The sequence below is a fragment of the Mercenaria mercenaria genome, chromosome 9 (assembly GCF_021730395.1).
Source record: "Mercenaria mercenaria strain notata chromosome 9, MADL_Memer_1, whole genome shotgun sequence".
Taxonomy (NCBI): domain Eukaryota; kingdom Metazoa; phylum Mollusca; class Bivalvia; order Venerida; family Veneridae; genus Mercenaria; species Mercenaria mercenaria.
This window is the reverse complement of record NC_069369.1, coordinates 26,730,988-26,752,183: the sequence shown is the minus strand read 5'-3', so window position 1 is coordinate 26,752,183 and position 21,196 is coordinate 26,730,988. Positions and strand designations below refer to the sequence as shown.

At 36.0% G+C, this 21,196-nt stretch overlaps 1 protein-coding gene across 2 annotated transcripts in view; it reads right to left on the bottom strand.

Moving 5' to 3' along the window:
* The window catches only part of LOC123546769 (phospholipase DDHD2-like), a 37,182-nt gene extending 16,804 nt beyond the window's left edge, over positions 1-20,378 (bottom strand). The window contains exons 1-10 of one of the 2 annotated variants that reach the window (XM_045333307.2): positions 20,214-20,378; positions 16,102-16,395; positions 14,348-14,593; positions 13,702-13,818; positions 12,195-12,379; positions 11,078-11,221; positions 10,745-10,768; positions 3,986-4,139; positions 3,315-3,456; positions 1,890-1,992 (exon numbers count right to left, since the gene is read on the bottom strand). In XM_045333307.2, the coding sequence (XP_045189242.2) occupies positions 1,890-1,992; positions 3,315-3,456; positions 3,986-4,139; positions 10,745-10,768; positions 11,078-11,221; positions 12,195-12,379; positions 13,702-13,818; positions 14,348-14,593; positions 16,102-16,395; positions 20,214-20,355 (1,551 nt within the window). In that variant the 5' untranslated portion in view covers positions 20,356-20,378. The remainder of the gene's footprint in view (positions 1-1,889; positions 1,993-3,314; positions 3,457-3,985; positions 4,140-10,744; positions 10,769-11,077; positions 11,222-12,194; positions 12,380-13,701; positions 13,819-14,347; positions 14,594-16,101; positions 16,396-20,213) is intronic. The other variant, XM_053551077.1, reaches the window with a different exon arrangement.
* Between the last annotated feature and the right edge of the window lie 818 nt (positions 20,379-21,196).

The window sequence follows — 21,196 nt, the reverse complement described above, 5'->3', positions numbered from 1 at the left end:
GATGACAAAAATCCGGTCACAGTGTCATGTATAATATTGTGACCGGATTTGTTGTCATCATTTTTTTTTTCATTTGACTAACATATAAAAAGTATATTTGTGTGAAAAAAAAGGATTTTTATATTAAACAAAAAATACATTGGACCCGTGCCTGTGACTAACATACTGACGGTGGCGACAACGTTAAAAAATTCACCAAACCATTCATTATTTTGCCGATTTATTTATTAATTATTTGATCCATGGAAATTAAAGGCATCAATCATTTAATCTGCCGTAATGACAACAAAACAAAAAGATTATTTTAACCCGATAATCGGTTGCTAATTGATTGCAAATTGCATCTTCTCGCGTGTCAAGATGTTTATCACACATTGTTATATGTAAAGTAAACGCAGACTGGGTAATACTATCCCGAAATAAGTTAATTTTATAAGGTAAAATTATCGGAACCAGTCAACTCTTTTTTAACATAATTTCTTGGAGGTTACGATTTAGAACGTCTGAAACAAAATGGCGGTCCAAATTACGAACATTTTTTCATTTTCGCCACTCGAGATTTTTCTTCGCCACTTTCATCGCAGATTCGCCAAATGGCTCGAGTGGCGAACGACAGCGTGGGCCCTGCTAGATATCATCAAGGTGAACATTCTGACCAAATTTCATGAAGATCCATTGAGAAATATGGCCTCTAGAGAGGTCACAAGGTTTTTCTATTTTTAGATCTACTGACTTAGTTTTTGACCCCACATGACCCAGTTTCAAACTTGACCTAGATATCATCAAGGTGAACATTCTGACCAATATTCATGAAGATCTCATGAAAAATATGGCCTCTAGAGAGGTCACAAGGTTTTTCTATTTTTAGATCTACTGACCTAGTTTTTAACCCCACGTGACCCAGTTTCGAACTTGACCTAGATATCATCAAGGTGAACATTCTGACCAATTTTCATGAAGATCCATTGAGAAATATGGCCTCTAGAGAGGTCACAAGGTTTTTCTATTTTTAGACCTAATGACCTAGTTTTTGACCCTACCTGACCCAGTTTCGAACTTGACCTAGATATCATCAAGGTAAACATTCTGACCAATATTCATGAAGATCTCATGAAAAATATGGCCTCTAGAGAGGTCACAAGGTTTTTCTATTTTTAGACCTACTGACCTAGTTTTTGAACCCACGTGACCCAGTTTCGAACTTGACCTAGATATCATCAAGGTAAACATTCTGACCAATTTTCATGAAGATCTTATGAAATATATGGCCTCTAGAGAGGTCACAAGGTTTTTCTATTTTTAGACCTACTGACCTAGTTTTTGACGGCACGTGACCCAGTTTCGAACTTGACCTAGATATCATCAAGATGAACATTCTGACCAACTTTCATAAAGATCCCATGAAAAATGTGACCTCTAGAGTGGTCACAAGCAAAAGTTTACGGACGCACGGACGGACGACGGACGACGGACACCGCGCGATCACAAAAGCTCACCTTGTCACTTTGTGACAGGTGAGCTAAAAAATCAGGAAATCAAAATCTACTTGTTTCGATATAAATTTCTAAGGTGCAGTACCAATAAAGAAAACAACTAACTTATACAACCTGATGAAACATGCAAAGAATTCAGCATATTTGAACTTTTGTGAAAAACATATGCAAGGAACTGAATGAATTCTGAAATGGATTTCCAGTAAAGCTAAACAACTTCAATGTGCTTACTCAACCAACTTTAAAGCTATGAGATTGGTGCAGTAAGTAAATTGTGCTCTCATCACATGAACCATCACCATTAAATTGCCAGTTAGATGCTTTATTACAGATTTCAATTTTATTTCTTACTGAACAGATGGATTTGGAACAGAGAGGAAATTATAAATATATTACCTGACAATATGTAGGACTTGTGTAGAATAAAACATCCAACAATGTGTCATTAACAAAGTTTCGTAACTTTGCTATACTCTGTAGTGTAATTGCTTTAATTCTCCTAGAAATAAAAGTAAATATTTTAATGGCACATAGACCATCAAGCTAAAGACAGATTACATAATTATGTGATTATACACAGCCACATTTTTAATAGTGGCCTTGATGGCTGAGTTGATAAAGTCTGTTAAGTTGCAGGTACAAAACCTCTCTTAGGATGTATACTATCTTTATATGAGAGCCCTATCCAGCTGGCAGTGCTACCAGGTGCCCTTCTGATCATGCAGTACATGTAATTTCCAACTGGCACTTTGGCTACTCCTTCACCATGCTACACAACCTTAAATGTGTGTGTGTAACTTTAACTCAACCAACATTTCTAACCACTAATTCAATATTCTTGACCTGTGATAGCTGCAAAAAGTAATGAAGTAATACAAAGTAGCTGTTAAATTATCCTACAATTGTTACACATCCATGGATGGAAACAGTTTATGTTCAGTACAGCATGTTCCGCTGTAGCTTTGTTGTTTTGTTTAAAGTAAAAAAGAAGAGCCATAACTCCAGAAACAAGGAGCTGCGTTCAATAAACGCTTGATGCCCCCGGTGGCATCCTTGTCGATACAAAGCAACCCAAGTCCAAAACGAGGTCAAGGTCAAACTGAGGTCAGATGATGTTTGAAGATGAGGAATGGTCACAGGTTACATCTGTATTAGTATCAATTCATTCTTGTAAGCGGTATTGATGCTAGACGAAACGGTCCCATTTGGTTAACCACGAGATGGCCCATATAAAGCAACGTAAGTCCAAAACGAGGTCAAGGTCAAACTGAGGTCAGGTGATGTTTGAACATGAGGAATGGTCACAGGCTACATCTGCATTAGTAACAAGTCATTCTAGTAAGGGGTATTGATGCTAGACGAAACGGTCCCATTTGATTAACCTTGTACGGATGGATGGACGAACGAACGAACGGACGGACAGGACAATCGCTATATGCCTCCCACATCAGTAGATGCCGGGGGCATAAAAAGTTGGATTTGAAAGTTCTGTCAGTATGAGCAAAGCTCATTTCATGCTGTTGAAGTATACCAAGTTTCAAGATAAAACTAAAGGAGTTGAGTACATAAGAATGAAGGACTGACCAAGAGATAGTTCCAACAATTACGCCACCCAGGCTTTAAATACTGGGGACACAATAAGACAAGCACCCTTAAGCTTTGGCTATACAAATATGCTTCTACATGGTTCGTCTGTATATTCGGCTTACATTTATGCCATAATCTGAGATCCTCGATAGGTATTACTTGGAAGTTCCAAGAGGAGATACAAAACCCATGTGGATTAAATAACTCACAAAAGAAACGTTATTTGTCACTTACTTATCTATTCCTGTAGCATCTCCATGTAATGCAGAATGCCAATGTATTGGCAGGAACTCTACACGACCTATTCTGTTGCTGTCAACATACTGTGTAAAATGACTTGACAACAAACTCTGAGATATTAACCGAAAATCATCCACTGAAATACAGTCATAATCTTTTTGTTTTCAAAGTGGTTACATAACAAATATTTAATTTCTATCATTGCTAAATGCTTCAAAAGTACAAAATATATTCATGGAACTTATCTATACAATGTAAGGATCAAATTCTCTACACAAATGTTTTGTATGCAACAATACAAAAACCACATACATTTGAAAACAATTATTTCTAAATCACAGAATTCCTTTTTCATTTTGGTGCCTACACAAATGTTTTGTATGCAACAATACAAAAAACACATACATTTGAAAACAATTATTTCTAAATCACAGAATTCCTTTTTCATTTTAGTGCCTACAAGTTTTATGAGAACTGTATAATATATCTGACTTGCACATTAGACAGAATAAACCATACTCCATACTATTCCTAAACCTACAACTTCACACACTTCCTGCATCGTGTAAAATAAGAAAGTACTGCCATTTTCCACTACACTCATGAATCTAAATTCACACGCACACACACCCCTCTAAGACCATGTACAATAAGAATGTACCTACCACACTCCACTATACTCCTGAACCTAAAATCACTCACACTTCCTACACCATGTACAACAAATACTACATGGTCAACCTGTCTCGATTCACCCTCGTCTATAGATTCAAAGTCTCCAACACCCCGCTTCACAACACGTGGCCGCAACTGATCACCCTGAAATACATGCAGAAACTTTGTACTATAAACTTAATATAATTTCTAGTTTGTATTAGCTTGTATAATGTTTGGATCACATTGGAGTCATATGCCTTAGAAAAACCATGAAAACTTCCTTAACACAACCAGAAATATGAAAAAAAAATAGTAAGTTTTTACTCGTTCATATTTCATCCATTAAAATTGTCTGAATACACTCTACTTTCATCATGAATATTATACTGCAGTTGCTGAGCTAACTGATATTTACAACTCACAATTATGAACAAGAGGACAATGATGGTCCTGAATCGCTCACCTCTTCCCACATTACCTAGTTTTGAGTATGACGTCGTTTTTTCTACTATTTGACATAGTGACCTAGTTTTTGAGCTCATGTGACCCAGTTTTGAACTTGACCTAGATATTATCAAGATAAAAATTCTGACCAATTTTCATGAAGATCCATTGAAAAATATGGTCTCAAGAGAGGTCACAAGGTTTTTCTATTATTTGACCTATTGACCTAGCTTTCAAAGGTATGTGACCTTGTTTTGAACATTACCTAGATATCATCAAGGTGAACATTCTCACTAATTTTCATGAAGATCTCATGAAAAATATGGCCTCTAGAGAGGTCACAAGGTTTTTCTATTTTTATACCTACTGGCCTAGTTTTTGACTGCACATGACCCAGTTTCGAAACTGACCTAGACATCATCAAGGTGAACATTCAGATCAATTTTCATGAAGATCCATTGAAAAATATGGCTTCTAGAGAGGTCAAATTTTTTTTCTAATTTTAGACCTACTGACCTAGTTTTTGATCGCAGTTGACCCAGTTTCAAACTTGACCTAGATATCATCAAGATGAACATTCAGACCAACTTTCATACAGATCCCATGAAAAGTATGGCCTCTAGAGAGGTCACAAGGTTTTTTTATTATTTGACCTACTGACCTATTTTTTTAAGGCACGTGACCCAGTTTCAAACTTTACCTAGATATCATCAAGGTGAACATTCTGACCAATTTTCATGAAGATCTATTCAAGGGTATGGCCTCTAGAGAGGTCACAAGGTTTTTCTATTTCAAAACCTACTGACCTAGTTTTTGATCACAGTTGATCCAGTTTCAAACTTGACCTTTATATCATCAAGATAAACATTCAGACCAACTTTCATACAGATCCCATGAAAAATATGGCCTCTAGAGAGGTCACAAGGTTGTTCTATTATTTGACCAACTGACCTAGTTTTTGATGGCACGTGACCCACTTTCGAACTTGATCTAGATATCATCAAGGTGAACGTTCTGACCAATTTTCATGAAGATCTTGTGAAATATATGGCCTCTAGAGAGGTCACAAGGTTTTTCTATTTTTAGACCTACTGACCTAGTTTTTGACCGTACGTGACCCAGTTTCGAACTTGACCTAGATATCATCAAGGTGAACATTCTGACCAATTTTCATGAAGATCTTGTGAAATATATGGCCTCTAGAGAGGTCACAAGGTTTTTCTATTTTTAGACCTACTGACCTAGTTTTTGACCGTACGTGACCCAGTTTCGAACTTGACCTAGATATCATCAAGGTGAACATTCTGACCAATTTTCATGAAGATCTTGTGAAATATATGGCCTCTAGAGAGGTCACAAGGTTTTTCGATTATTTGACCAACTGACCTAGTTTTTGATGGCACGTGACCCACTTTCGAACTTTATCTAGATATCATCAAGGTGAACGTTCTGACCAATTTTCATGAAGATCTTGTGAAATATATGGCCTCTAGAGAGGTCACAAGGTTTTTCTATTTTTAGACCTACTGACCTAGTTTTTGACCGTACGTGACCCAGTTTCGAACTTGACCTAGATATCATCAAGGTGAACATTCTGACCAATTTTCATGAAGATCTTGTGAAATATATGGCCTCTAGAGAGGTCACAAGGTTTTTCTATTTTTAGACCTACTGACCTAGTTTTTGACCGTACGTGACCCAATTTCGAACTTGACCTAGATATCATCAAGGTGAACATTCTGACCAATTTTCATGAAGATCTTGTGAAATATATGGCCTCTAGAGAGGTCACAAGGTTTTCCTATTTTTAGACCTACTGACCTAGTTTTTATCAGCACGTGACCCAGTTTCGAACTTGACCTAGATATCATCAAGGTGAACATTCTGACCAACTTTCATAAAGATCCCAAGAAAAATGTGACCTCTACAGTGGTCACAAGCAACAGTTTACGGACTGACGCAAGCACGCATGGACGACGGACACCGCGCGATCACAAAAGCTCACCTTGTCACTTTGGGACAGGTGAGCTAAAAAGTTGGACATGCAAGATATCAGCTGTATGTAAGAACATTAATGCAAAGGTTTCTAGAGAACAACAGAATGACAGAGAGGTCAACATTTAAAGGAAATAATGAAAAGACTGTAACTGATATTTTAACTTACGAAAACACACAGAAATTAAATTTTGATAGAAAAATTTTATTCACATGCATGGAAGTGCACAAACCACTACGAAAAATAAAACTAAAGGTTCATAACTTCTAGTCATGTTTTTTTTTTTTAACTAAAGTAATTGCTCTAGGTTATAAGGGGATAAGCAAATGCTTGAGTTATCCAGTGTTTCCCAAACACAGAAAATGTAAGGCAACTGGCTTGAGTCACATGTAGACCTTGAGCTATGTTTGGTTAAACAACATACATGTAGTAAATGTTATATCTGGGACTCTGTTCAGGTAACAATGGCAAGCAAGGTTAACAATCACTCTTTGTGAAACTCAGTCATGTTCAAAGGAAAGTACATTTTTTCAACAAGGGATAAAAACAACACAGGGGTAGAGAATCATGAAAGAGCGCTAATTAATGATTCTGTTTTCTTTTTGAGCTTAGTCTTATTGTCCTTTCTGACCACTATTTCAATGTTTTATTAACAATCAGTTAACTTTTAAAAATGCCTTTCTAGATTTTAGCCAGTCACAAACAGAAACTTCACTACATGCAATTCAGGTGGTACCGTGGAGAACAAATGATCTGGCTGATGTTTTACAAAACAGCTAGCCACATGGGAACAACATTACACCAACAACTGGGATCAAACAATTTGCACAGCATCAACCTAATCACAGTAACAACAGTCCAAGCTATACAGAAGTGCAAGTAACTGCTGAACTAAACAGCAGAAAGTCTTCAAAGAACATCGTAGATTCTTGCTGTTTACGATACTGACTGAATGTAACAGACTACAAATACGCGTAACAATGCAACTTTTAACAAGACCTCAACTATGCAAGTGGATAGACATGATACAGGCATTTTTTTTTAACAATTACGGTGTCAAACCATTATCACAAACACTAGAAACTTTAGTTTGTTTGATTTAAAATCAACACTATTCTTCAATGGTATTTCAGCTGCCAGTGTCTCTTGATTATGTACTAGAACTGACTTGTTCTCCGAAAGTAACTTGACAACTTTCGCATATACTGTCCTTTGTTAAAATGAGACAAACATGCCTCTCCTGATCTTTATAGTCATACTCTTGTTACTCTACCTACTAAACTATCTGAGTAGCCTTTCAGTGTCAAAGCTAAAAAATATGAGTTTTCAAAATGGACACTGATAGATGGTGTTTTTAAGAAATTAATACAATATCATCTTTATTCATTCAAAAACAACTCAATTTACATTTGGCCTTATTTCATTTGAAAACTACCCATATAAACTGGAACCCATCTTTTCAGGAAACCAAACAATTTTTCTTGACCAAACCTCTATCAATCAACATACAGTTTCCTCTGAAAACCGAGAGATATTAAAGGCAATTTGCCTTTTATGATGATTACCAGAATTTACTCTCCTTGGTAGTGTATGTCCATAAACATTTTAATAGTGTTGTTTAATGTAGTAACTAAACAAGATCAGAATTTAGAATGAATCAGATAAATTGGTAATGGTATAATTATTCAAGTACTGTAGCACACATTCCATTGAAATAACCCTTTGAAGTTTAAACTAAACAAGAGATCACAGAGTGATCTTGGCGCCCACCAATGTGCCATTTTTGAGTGTTCCAAATTTCAAGACTTATTGACTAGCTCAAGGTCAAATTTCATTTCCGTACACAACACAAATCTATGCATGTGGTCCAAATTTGAAGCCTGTACCTTCAAAAATGTGAAAGTAGGTCACTAGGTCAATGTCAAGGTCAAAGTTTGTTTCGGTACACAAAACTATGCATGTGGTCCTAAATTTGAAGCCTGTAGCTATAGAAATGTGAAAGTAGGTCACCAGGTCAATCTTAAGGTCAAAATTCATTTCGGTACACAAAACTATGCAAGTGGTCCAAATTTGAAGGCTGTAGCTTGAGAAATGTAAAAGTAGGTCACTAGGTCAAAATCAAGGTCAAATTTTACTTCGGAATACAAAACTATGCATGTGGTCCAATTTTGAAGCCTGTACCTTCAAAAATGTGAAAGTAGGTCACTAGGTCAATGTAAAGGTCAAGTTTGTTTCGGTACACAAAACTATGCATGTGGTCCAAATTTGAAGGCTGTAGCTTGAGAAATGTAAAAGTAGGTCACTAGGTCAAAATCAAGGTCAAATTTTATTTCGGAATACAAAACTATGCATGTGGTCCAAATTTGAAGCCTGTAACTTAAAAATGTGAAAGTAGGTCACTAGGTCAATGTAAAGGTCAAAGGTCATTTCAGTACACAAAACTATGCAAGTGGTCCAAATTTGAAGGCTGTAGCTTAAGAAATGTAAAAGTAGGTCACTAGGTCAAAATCAAGGTCAAATTTTATTTCAGAATACAAAACTATGCATGTGGTCCAAATTTGAAGCCTGTACCTTCAAAAATGTGAAAGTAGGTCACTAGGTCAATGTCAAGGTCAAAGTTTTTTTCGGTACACAAAACTATGCATGTAGTCCAAATTTGAAGGCTGTAGCTTGAGAAATGTTAAAGTAGTCACTAGGTCAAAATCAATGTCAAATTTCATTTTGAAACACGAAACTATGCATATGGTCCCAATTTGATGCCTGTACCTTCAAAAATGTGAAAGTAGGTCACTAGGTCAAAATAAAGGTCAAAGTTTTTTCCAGTGCACAAAATTATGCAAGTGGTCCAAATTTGAAGGATGTAGCTACAGAAATGTGAAAGTAGGTCACTAGGTCAAAATCAAGGTCAACTCATGTCAAGGTTCATCTTGCCACTCAAAAACATACATGTGGTCCAAGTTTGAATGTTGTAGTTACTGACAAGAACATTTTAAAAGCTTTTCCCTATATAAGTCTATATGAACCATGTGACCCCCGGGGCGGGGCCATATTTAACCCTAGGAGGATAATTTGAATAAACCTGGTAGAGAACCACTAATTGATGCTACATTACAAGTATCAAAGCCCTAGGCTTTGTGGTTTAAACAAGAAGATTTTCAAAGTTTTTCCCTATATAAGTCTATGTAAACCATATGACCCCCAGGGCGGGGCCATATTTGACCCTAGGGGTATAATTTGAACAATCTTAGTTGAAGACCACTAGATGATGTCACATACAAATATCAAAGCCCTAAAGGGCCTGTGGTTTTGGACAAGAGGTTATTCAAAGTTTTTCCCTATATAAGTCTATATAAACCATGTGACCCCCAGGGCGGGGCCATATTTGACCCCAGAGAAATAATTTGAATCATCTTGGTAGAGGACCACTAGATGATGCTTCATACCAAATATCAAAGCCCTAGGCTCTGTGGTTTTGGACAGGAAGGTTTTCAAAGTTTTTCCCTATATAAATCTATATAAATTATAGAAATAAACAAAGGGCCATAACTCACTCAAAAATTGTTGAACCAGTCTGATTTTCAGGGGGACACAACTAGGGTATCAATACATCATTCTGACAAAGTTTAGTCAAAATCCCCCCAGTAGTTTATGAGGAGATGCGATAACGAGAAATTGTTAACGGACGGACGGACGGATGGACGGACTGACGGACGGACGGAATGACGGACGGACGGACCACGGACGCAGAGTGATTTTAATAGCCCACCATCTGATGATGGTGGGCTAAAAACTCGGCTTAAAGGAATTTGGAAGCAGATCACCCCGTGGATATTTCAGTGAAATCATTTTAAATCAGGCCTGCAGTTTCAGAAGAGAATTTTTTTACAGCTTTCCCTATAGCCATGTTTGTTTTAAGTATATTACATTGCTTGGAAGAATTTGAACGAAGGTTACATTAATGTATTTTATTGAAATCAGGCCAGCAGTTTTTAAGATTTTTAAAGTTTTTCCATTTAGTTGCAATAGCAACCAGAATTCTTCATTGGATGACCTTAATTTGAAGGAATCTGAAAGACGACCACCTTAGGAAATTTCTGGTAAAGTTTGGTTTGAATTGGCTTGGTGTTTTAGTAGGAATTTTCTTTAAAGAAATAGCTGACGATGGAAGGACGGCAGACATTCAAGGATCCTAGAAACTTACCATGAGCACTTCCTTAGAAAGAATAGACAATAAAAAAAGCTATAGCTATGTCTGAGTAAACTTGCATTTCTGTCTATAAGATTACAAGAGGGTAAATCAAGCTACACATATGGACAGACACTTTACCTGTGTTGGCACTGCATTGCTCACCTATGCATAGAAGTACCAAAATTTACTGATAATTAAAACAGAGTGAGCATGTTTTATTAGTAAGCAATTTAAAAGTTATTATGTAATAAATAGAAGTATTAAATATCAAATAAAACGATAAAGTATATTTTACTCTATTTTTGTATACATAGTAATTGCTTGGATTGCATTTTTTAGGAAATACTTAAATTCTAGCCTTGTTATTTGTATTTTGTACTGGATAAGGCATGGCCATACATAATGAAGTCAGGTATCACCATTATCATAACAACCAGCTGAAGCAGTTAACATCACAAAGTAAACAGATACCTGTACAGTCCCCCATTCATCAGGCTGAGTTGAAGGTTGATAATGAACCATCACATTAGGGTTGTGCATCACCACAGACTCTCCACTTTCAAACTGGATTGGTTTATGCCAAACTCCACTCGTAACAGCTGTTTTATACTCTTCCTGCACAAGTAGAATCAATATTAATTGAGCTGTCACATAAATCATGTCAATCTTGTAAAACTACATTCAATTATGACATTTAAAGTTTTATTCATGTTGTGTATTTCCATGCAAAACTGATGAACTCTTAGCCTGCTAGCCTGCACGTGGTTTTGCCTTTGCCACCGACCAAGATCATGGTCTGCAATACCTCATGGTATTTATGATAGGCAAGGGAAGCGAGCAAAAAGTTTCATGCTTTTAACTTCTGCACAGAAAAAGATGTAAACATGTATATATTTATCTGCTCAACTGATATATTATCTTAAATAATTCATACAAGAATATGTTAAACAGATACATGTAACATGAGGGCCAAGATGACTCAACTGAGCAACAGTGTAAACATATTTGACCTAGTGATTTCATGGAGACAAATATTCTGACAAAGTTTCATTAAGATTGGACCAAAAATGTGGCCTCTTGAGTGTAAACAAGAATTTTCTTTGATTTGACCTAGTGACTTAATTTTTGACCCCACATGACCCAGATTTGTCAGTGATTTTTAGGCTGTTTTTTGGGCCAAAATTCGGCCCCATTCCCCTGTCTCCGATGAGCTAATAATCTGAATTTCAAGAAAATAATCATCCTGAATATTTAATATCTAGATTAAAATAAACGCCGTTAGAGAAAGAAATTCTACTTTAAAAGTGATGTCTGAACTTTAAAATTCTTCCAAGTTTGACCAGTTTATAGATAAGACCAATTGTAAAATATTGTGAAATTCTACTTGTCTGTATGGACTATGGGGCAAGCTGGACAAATCAAATCAGACAACTGATTTCACCACCCATGTACAAAATATATCATAAAGTCTTGTAATCTTGAAATGTATGGAGTCATTTAACATTTTTTGTTTTAATTTGATCTTCCTGATATTGTCATAGAAAAATATTAAGCTGATTCATTCTTCAATAATCAGGAAAGTGTTTACCTCTAAGCGAAGAGCAAAGGTTTCTTCATATGGCACATAACGATTGTCTCCCTCACGTTTGTAGAACCAGCTACATCTCTGTACAACCTTGGGTTCCTCCTCCCAGAAAACTGCATACCGACGCCTTTCTGTCAGATTTACATCGTAACGCCCTCCGTCAGTGCTAACTAGAACATTCTCTTGACCTACATTTAAAACAGTATGCAAAGTTCCGCATAAAGAAATTTCTGACTCATATTAAATAAGTATGAAAAATCTGCATTATTTTACCCCATTATTACATAAATACATTTGACTTGATATATATATGAGCTGCGCCATGAGAAAACCAACATAGTGCGTTTGCGAACAGCATGGATCCAGACCAGCCTGCGCATCCGCTTTCAAAGCCTATTGCAATTAGAGAAATTGTTAGCGAACAGCATGGATCCTGATAAGACTGGTCGCAAATGCACTATGTTGGTTTTCTCATGGCCCGGCTCATATATTCTATTCTTAGTTGCTGCTGTAAACTAATTTCCATACTGAAATTGTTACTCGAGGTTATGAAAACAGTCAAAATTAACAAAGCATTGCAAAACTACAAGTATTATCTGGCCTTTGAGGCATGTCAGTCATATTTTTCAGAGTGCTAACAAAACCATTTGCTTCAATTTCATAAAAATGGCTAAACATTATTTCATGTTACTCTTAAAATTACTCTTTTTCCTTGCATAAAATTTAAATTATGTTAACTTGCAAAGAAAGTAGCTCAAAAATTTTTTGATATGTGACCTTTGGCTTTAGAGAACTGATTGTTTTTGTGTTTTTATATGGTCAGAACATACTTATTTTTCAGAAAAAAATGGAATATTCACTATGACAGCCCTAGATAGCTAACCTGAATTTAACAGTTTGCTTAAACAATTCTGGTACTGGTTGACGTAAAAGAAAATTTTTTTGATATTGGACAAAATTTTCAAACAACATTTTTTCAACCCTAGATTACTCATAGAGTTTCATAGCTTGCTTAAACAACACTGGTAGAGAGGCCCGTCAGGAATTTCCCAGAATTATTTTGAAATTATGCCAACATCTTTGGAGAAAGAAGGCTTTAAAAGTTTCCTCTATGCATAAATTGGAAATATATATACATATTACTGAATAATAATAGCCACTTGGTGGCTATGTTCTGAAAATCCAGAATGATTATAATGAAATTGGTTTTGGGTCAATGAAGGAATATTTCTGTGAAAGTATCTCAAAATTGGACCAGCAGTTTCTCAACAGATTTTTGATCTACCAATAGATAATATTATAGAAAAACAAATGTATTCTGCACGGATGCCACAGATCTGAAAAAGGTACCAAGTAAGGAACATTTCTTGTTGTCAAGTTAAAATGTCCCTGGTGTTTATGAGAAGTTATTAAAAGAAATAGTGGATGCTGGATGGATGGACATCCAACAATCATAAATAAGTACAATAACCCTTATTATTCTTAGACTAGTCCAGCTAAAATTGTTTACCAGATTTAAAAGCATCTTCTAGAGCCAGATTATCTGCCATGGAGAGAGGGTACCAAATGTCACGTCCCTCCACATTCTTACAAAAACACCAGTGATGGGCTACTGGGATATAAGTGCCTGAAAAAAACAATACCTCACTTAAAGTTACTTGTTCAAAATTCGGTTGAAATTTGTTGACATGTTTCATTTCCAAAATTTGGCATAGAAGTAAAATATGACACTGATTAATCAAAAATTTTTAATAATATATTGTGAAAATAAAAGTTAGATATCATATAGGTAAACATGCAAGAAGAATGTAAAATTTCTCCATTCCTTCAAAAGCACTGCAATAGTTAACTACATTCTGCACAATATTTTTGAGTTTTTTTATAAAAAAATATCTTGCAAAAATCGTATGTCAGTAAGTTTCCTTTCACTGTTCATCGTTTCTTGACTCTAGGTGAAAAATTTCTAACATAACTGCAACATAAACTTTTGAGCACTTTATGTGTATTTTAACTATGTGAAGGACCACAATCCAAAGATGGAGTTATCAAAGTTGATATCACAGCTTTCTCACCAAAGTGTCTGAAATTTTGTGACTATGTTTTTTTTAATCAACAGTTTGCTATTCAATTAATGAATGTTATTACAAATCACAAACCTGTAGCATTGGGAACATATCCCATACCCGGCAACTGACCAATACTTGGCTTAGGAGGAAGGGTTGCAGGCTGAGCATTTGGTGCCATCATTGATGGTGCAGACGCAGTCGCCTCTGTAAAGTTTTGTGAGAAAGGTATGGGTGCAGGTGGAGTTGCCATCAAATTGGCTGGCGAATTTGCATAAGTCCCAGATGGCATCTGTGCATACCTGTTAGATCCATGCTTCCTGTATAAACCTGACAAACCTAAAAAAAATATTTTCAAGAGTGCAGGTAACTGAACTAGAACTGTCACAGGAGTGACTCATACCCCCACCATACGGTCTTGTAAAAGAAGAATGGCAACCATAAGGAATCTTAAATATACTTTGGAGTACTTCATCCTGGGATTCCACATATAAGTAGTACTAGATAATACTAGATAGTAATACTAGTAAATAATTAAATCTCTAATATTAGAGATACACTAAAAGTGATAAAAAAAGGTCTTACCGACCCATGTTACCACGGAAAAATGTTTTTACTTTTTACATAGGACTTATGATAAAAAAGTTAGAAAAATCCCAAAATATAAAAATCTAAAAATAGGATTTCTAAAAATAGACAAATTTTCCTGGAATTTAAGGGGAAGAAACTCATACAAAAGTTAAAAAAGGTTACTTCCCTTTGGCTCTAAGCCAATCAGAATGAGATATAGTGAAAATACATCAAAATTAACCTTAAAATTCTAGGTAAAAGGGGACACAGTTCAAGAAAAAAAGTGTCAGAGTTATGCCCTGTTCACATGATTGGGTGATGAGGTGGAACACTATTTTAAGTCTGAATCAAATCCATTCAGTAAGTAATTGAGATAAAGTGAAATACATCAAAATTAACCTTAAATTCTAAGAAAAAAGGGGCAAAATTTCATGAAAAATTGGGTCAGAGTTATGCACCTTGTGTCACTGATGTGGGTGATGAGGTGGAACATCTTTTTTAAGTTTGAATCAAATCCATTTGTAATAATTGAGAATATAGTGAAAATACACCCAAAATCAACCTTAAAAGTTAAATTTAAAGTAAAAGGGGACATAATTCAAAAAAATTTTAATGTCAGAGTTAAGCACCTTATGTCACATCATCGGGGTGATGAGGTGGAACAACTATTTTAAGTCTGAATCAAATCCATTTTAGTAAAAAACTGAGATATAGTGAAAATACAAACAAAATTAACCTTAAATTCTAAGTAAAAGGGACTAATTCTGAAAACTTGGTGTCAAGAGTTATGCACCTTGTGTCACATGATGTTGGTGATAAGGTGGAACATGTATTTTAAGTTTGAATCAAATGCATTTGGTAATAACTGAGATAATAGATTTCGGGACGGGACGCGACGCAACAAAACTGACTCCTATATACCCCCCTCAAACATGTTTGGTGGGGGTATAATAATGAGTAATGCAGGTAACTGAATAATGAGTAATGCTGAACACATACTTTTTACATAAAATAATTACAAAATACTGTGCATATCTATTATGATGCAATCTGAAAAGCAGGAACAGATATTGAGAAACTGCTTACTGACTCTACGTAGGTTTAGAAAATATGATGACCAAGCTGACCCTATGCTGCCCATCTGACAAACGTGATATTATTTCAATAAGAACTGAGAAAGCTTAATGCAAAGAAGTCGTACACAACAGTGGAAATAACTTAATATAAATACTACTGAATACATGTTATTTTCAATATAAGAATAATTTAGGACTCACCACTTGCATTTGGCATAGGTGGTACTGAGGACATGGTGGCCCCTGTTACTGGGACTTGCGAAGTGGGCGCCAGAGGTGGCATCATGTTTTCAGCTGGCTTTGAGTACGAGTGTGGTGGGCCAGCTGGTGGTCGAAGAGGGGTTGAATGATTTATGTGTGCAAACTGATCTGGGGCTGTGTTGCTTCCTGGACTCTGGAACAGCGTAGATGGTGGTGGAGCACTGAGCTGTGTACCTCCCTGTGGAGGGGGAGATTGACCAACAAAACTGTCAGCTTCCCCAAGCCCTTCATCTTCTGTAATAGTTACACAGTAGTATAATGTTACATAAAAATCTTGAAAGCTGTATTGAATGCTTATCTAAATACTGAATAAATGTGAAAATATGATCTATAAAAAGTGAAGCTTCAATGCTGTTTTCCGAACTGAAAGACAAATTTAATTCAGAGAGACCAAAATATCTAATACATTGACTGGCTGCATTGAAAAACATTGAAATGTTTGCTGTGAAAATTGTGCATTTATAATAACTTACTTGTGTTTTGATGTTGCATTTGAGGAAACCTAAAGGCCTGTTTGAAATTGGTTTTGTTTTCGATTGCTTGTTGTATACTTATGTGTTTCACACTAAGGTCATGACTGATGTAGAGAACTAGGTATTTAGCATCTTTTACTGGGGATAATGTTACTTTGACACTGACTCAAACTTGTAAGAGAATTCAATGGGCCTCTAGACTTCAGGTCTCAAATTTCAGTTACAGAACCCCAAGCCACTTCCAATACTGAAATACGTTAGCCATATGGATGTCCAATTCACAGTGTTTGTCATTTTGAATTGTCAACAAGAGCTGTCACTAGTGGTGACAAATGCCCCAGCAGCACCTTGACCTTTGACCTGGTGACCCCAAAGTCAGTAGGGGTCGTGTACTCAATAAGTACTATCAGCATGTGAAGTTTGAAGGTCCTGGGTGCAGTGGTTCACGAGTAAAGAGCCTTCATGCAAAAAGTATATGTTGTGACGAACGAACAAACGAACGGACGAACAGTTGAAAACTAATATGCCACCCTTCAGGGGCATAAAAAATCTTAATTGCGTAAATTATTGTAAGCTAAATATCATCAGAAATTAACAACAATAGCAATTATCAGTTAAGCTGATGTAGAATAGGACTTCACCTTATAAATTGATGATATATACAGAATCAGTAAAAGACTGTAATGGGCATCGCCTTCCTAACTATGGGTTTAAGAGACAAATTTAGTTTGAAACAATAAATACAATTTAATCAAACTAAAAGTTCTGGCTACCATCGCATCCACTAAGTTATGGCATAACCCACTTTGTTTACCTAACCAGGTCAACTGCAACATCTGCGCACTGACTCCCGTGAGAAACTGATGACATGCAAAGTTCATAGCATATGGTTACTTTTGAATTTCAGGATCAAATTTTTTTATATTTAATGCATGTATTTGACTTAAAAAATATAAGAATTTTTAACAAAGTTCTTAATATTATACTTTATAAAGTTAAATTCCCAACAGTTTCCATAAATAAAGACATATGACCTAAAAAGTGCCATATCAAAATAAAGATTCTATACCGCTAGATTTGAAGAGTACCCCAATCACAGGACAACTGCAATGGTTGGCAATTAAAATATTGCAGAGAGCAGGACCAAAAGGTAAAGGTAAGTTTTATTTACCATTGCTTGTTGAAACAATTAACATAAGCTTTATAGAGCTTTTCTGCGACCCTATGTTAGGAACAGTTAAAACCAATTATACCTCACCCCCAGCAATTTGTTGGTACCCATTTACAGCTGGGTTGACTGAGGCAATCGTGATAAAGTGCCTTGCCCAAGGACACACCGCAATGGGAGTAGCCAGGATTCTAACCAGGGGCCTTCACCTCCGTAGGAAAGCGTCTTAGCCCTCTCGTTTGCGTCCAAAAACCAATTTGAAACTTTTGTGAAGAGTGGTGGAACCTATGCTCGCGGTATTTTGTACATATATAATCTTTTTAAGAAGCAGGGCCTCCGCTGCCGATCGCCAATGTCGCCATTTGCGATAATTTAAGAATTTGGCGCTAAATTTTGCGAACTGGCGAAATAAGTGGCGCATAGTTTTTTCCTCGGCATTTTTTTTTCCGTAGTGATATAAGCGGCCCAAGAATTGGTTCCCGATACACGTGTTTACCTAGACGCTGTAGTGAATAAAATCGATAACCAGTCTAGGCGGTGTATTTGACAATTCGACTATTGAAGTTGGTTGACACTTTGAGAAGATAAAATTTCGTAATAATGTGTGAATTTAAGATTAACAGTAATCAAAACATCTGCCAGCTTGTATGTTTGACTTTTCGCCGAGAATTCACCAAATTAAACGCCGATTACGGTGACTTTATGTGTTGCGATTTTTACAAGAAAAAGATTGTCATGTTTGTGCATGCAGTTGAAAGACTGACGAATATTTAATTAAGTACGAAGATACATTTAATTTTTTACTTTTTTGCAATAATTTTTGATTCCTAATTTTTCATTAAAGATTTAACGATGGATCCGAAAATTTAAAAAACATCGGCCTCAAATTTGCATCCTGGACCTGGTTATTTTCCCTTTTAAATTGAAATGTTCAGAAACGAAGATATCACTTATCTACCGTGGGTTCTTAAAAATCATTAGAAGAGTGTTCAACTCGACCTTTTAGAATAGAAAAAAATCCGAATTTTCTTTCCGAAAATAAATGAGTCCTGAAATATTGGTAATTCTGACATGGATAGATATGATTCTTAAATTAGAGAATGATTTGTGTCATTTTATCCAAATACAAATTGAATTTACTTCTACAATAAACTAAATACACCTTCAAAAGTTGTTATTATTCCTAAAAGAAAAATTTTTTACAATATTTATTTCTCTATGCACACTATGACAGCCAACTAAAAGAAATAAAAGGGCCAGAACTTTGGCTACAAAAATGGCTCTAAAGTGGCTCCAACTTTTTCAAAATTGGCGAAAAGGTTTGGGGACAAGAATGAAAAAACCCCGAGGAGGCCCTGAAGAAGCAAGAAAAAATTATTATCTATGTGTATATTTCCCTTACAGAAATGAAGTCACTATTAGAACAAAGCTTAAAAACGTACGATAATGTTATTTAAAAACAGAATGTTCAAGTATTAATGATTCAAACAACGGCAGTGATTAACTCACTGATGTTTTCTACACTTCTTTTCTGTGTAGGAAATTTACTCCTCTCTACATCTCAGAAAGAACCATTTGGACTTTGTCAAAATACTAAAGATCAACATCGACTTTTATGGTTCGAAAGGCACTCGTAGGTAGTCAAAAGGGGTCACATTCACACATCTGCTCCTAAAGTACTTATATCGAATGTAATGCATGATTTCTAAAAAATAACTTTAGTTTAGTGATTTTTTACATATTTGTGTGAGATTTGTGCGAAAGGATACAGATTACGTAAAAAAGTACGGCGCTGTATACGTCACGTGAGCGGCACGCGTGGCTATCGCTACATTTGTTGTAAAGGCATTTCATCACTGGTTGGTGTTGAACACTGCATGATGAAATATTTTTATCAGTGCTTCTGCAGAGAGCGTAATTATCGAAATACCGCGAGCATAGGAATACCGCGAGCATAGGTTCCACCACTCTAATGGTATTGCATTGATCATTTAATGCCAGATCAAAAGTCTAAGACAAATGAATAAAAAAATATTTTAAATTAACAGGTGTGTCTGTGGCATTTGATTTGATGAAATTATAGCACGACAGACTTCTGGCACAATTTCTGGTTAGGTTTCAATACTGGGTACGTTTCCGCAATCCAAAACGCGTGTATCATAACATCTCTGAACTGTTTTAGCTTGAACTGTTTTAGCTAATTTGAGACAAATGATGGAGGGCCAGGATCAACTGCTTCGTAGTCCAGCAAATTAAAACCTGACCACTGCATCTGCTCATTACAAGTCTCCGAGCCTAGGTCTTGAAAGTGCCTATCTGTGACAAATGACATGTGTAAAAATGACAAAACATGATAAAAATCTTGAAACATTATGTTGACACAATATGGGAAGGCAAATTATTTAACACACCTGCGCCAAAAAGTGAGGGTTCAGATTGGATGACTGGCATATATAAACTTGGTTGATCTGGGGGTGTGAGTGTAAGACCACCACCGGCCGGCATAAGCAGCAAAGGAGGTGGAGTCGGTTCTTTTTTCTGTCTGTCGGCCATTACACGTCAACCGGAAACTGACCGGCTTCCTCTAATCTTCTTACGACCTCGAAGAATGGTATTGTTATCATCATACCAATTTTAGCCACAAGCGCTAGATTTTTTGGGCTACGCACCGGCACTACAGAGCGCGCGCGCCGACATACATATATCGCTGTAACTCAACCTAATTTCTATATAAAAGCAGAAAATTCTACAGATCTCCCGTTTGAAAAATACCCATACGTCGATCAGGGTATTATCGGACATGAGGGTAAATTTCTTATTTTATCGGACAAGTTACAAAACATCGTGTTTGTGGCAGTTAGGATGTTTAGATTGTATAATGTTTTTAAAAGTTTTTAACAAATGTTATAAAAGTCACACAAAACAAATCACATAGCTCTTTATACTAATTTACTAATCCACTTCTGGTTGCAAACAATAATTTAAAGTTCTGAAACAATCAAATTTCTTCAATATTTTAGATTAAACCAAATACCATGGTGTACTTGAGAAGTAAATTTTCAAACATGTTCATAATTTGTTTTTCATTAGATCTATTGTAAAACGGTACGAAATTATTCTTTTGTTTTGGGCACTGCTTGATAACTGGGAGATGTTCGAAATGGAGGTATTATCGTACAGGATTTCGGAACTGAGGAAAAAGTGGCTACATATCCGGTCCTGGATACCCAGACCATCATGCTGCCTGTATATCTGGTACCCATTATCTTTGATGAAGACTAGATATTTGGTGGTTGATATGTAGGGTAACAGATGAGAAATAACAGATCGATGATACATTTCTGAACATCTACATCTATACATCGTATGTCGACTCAGTCACACTTGACTATCA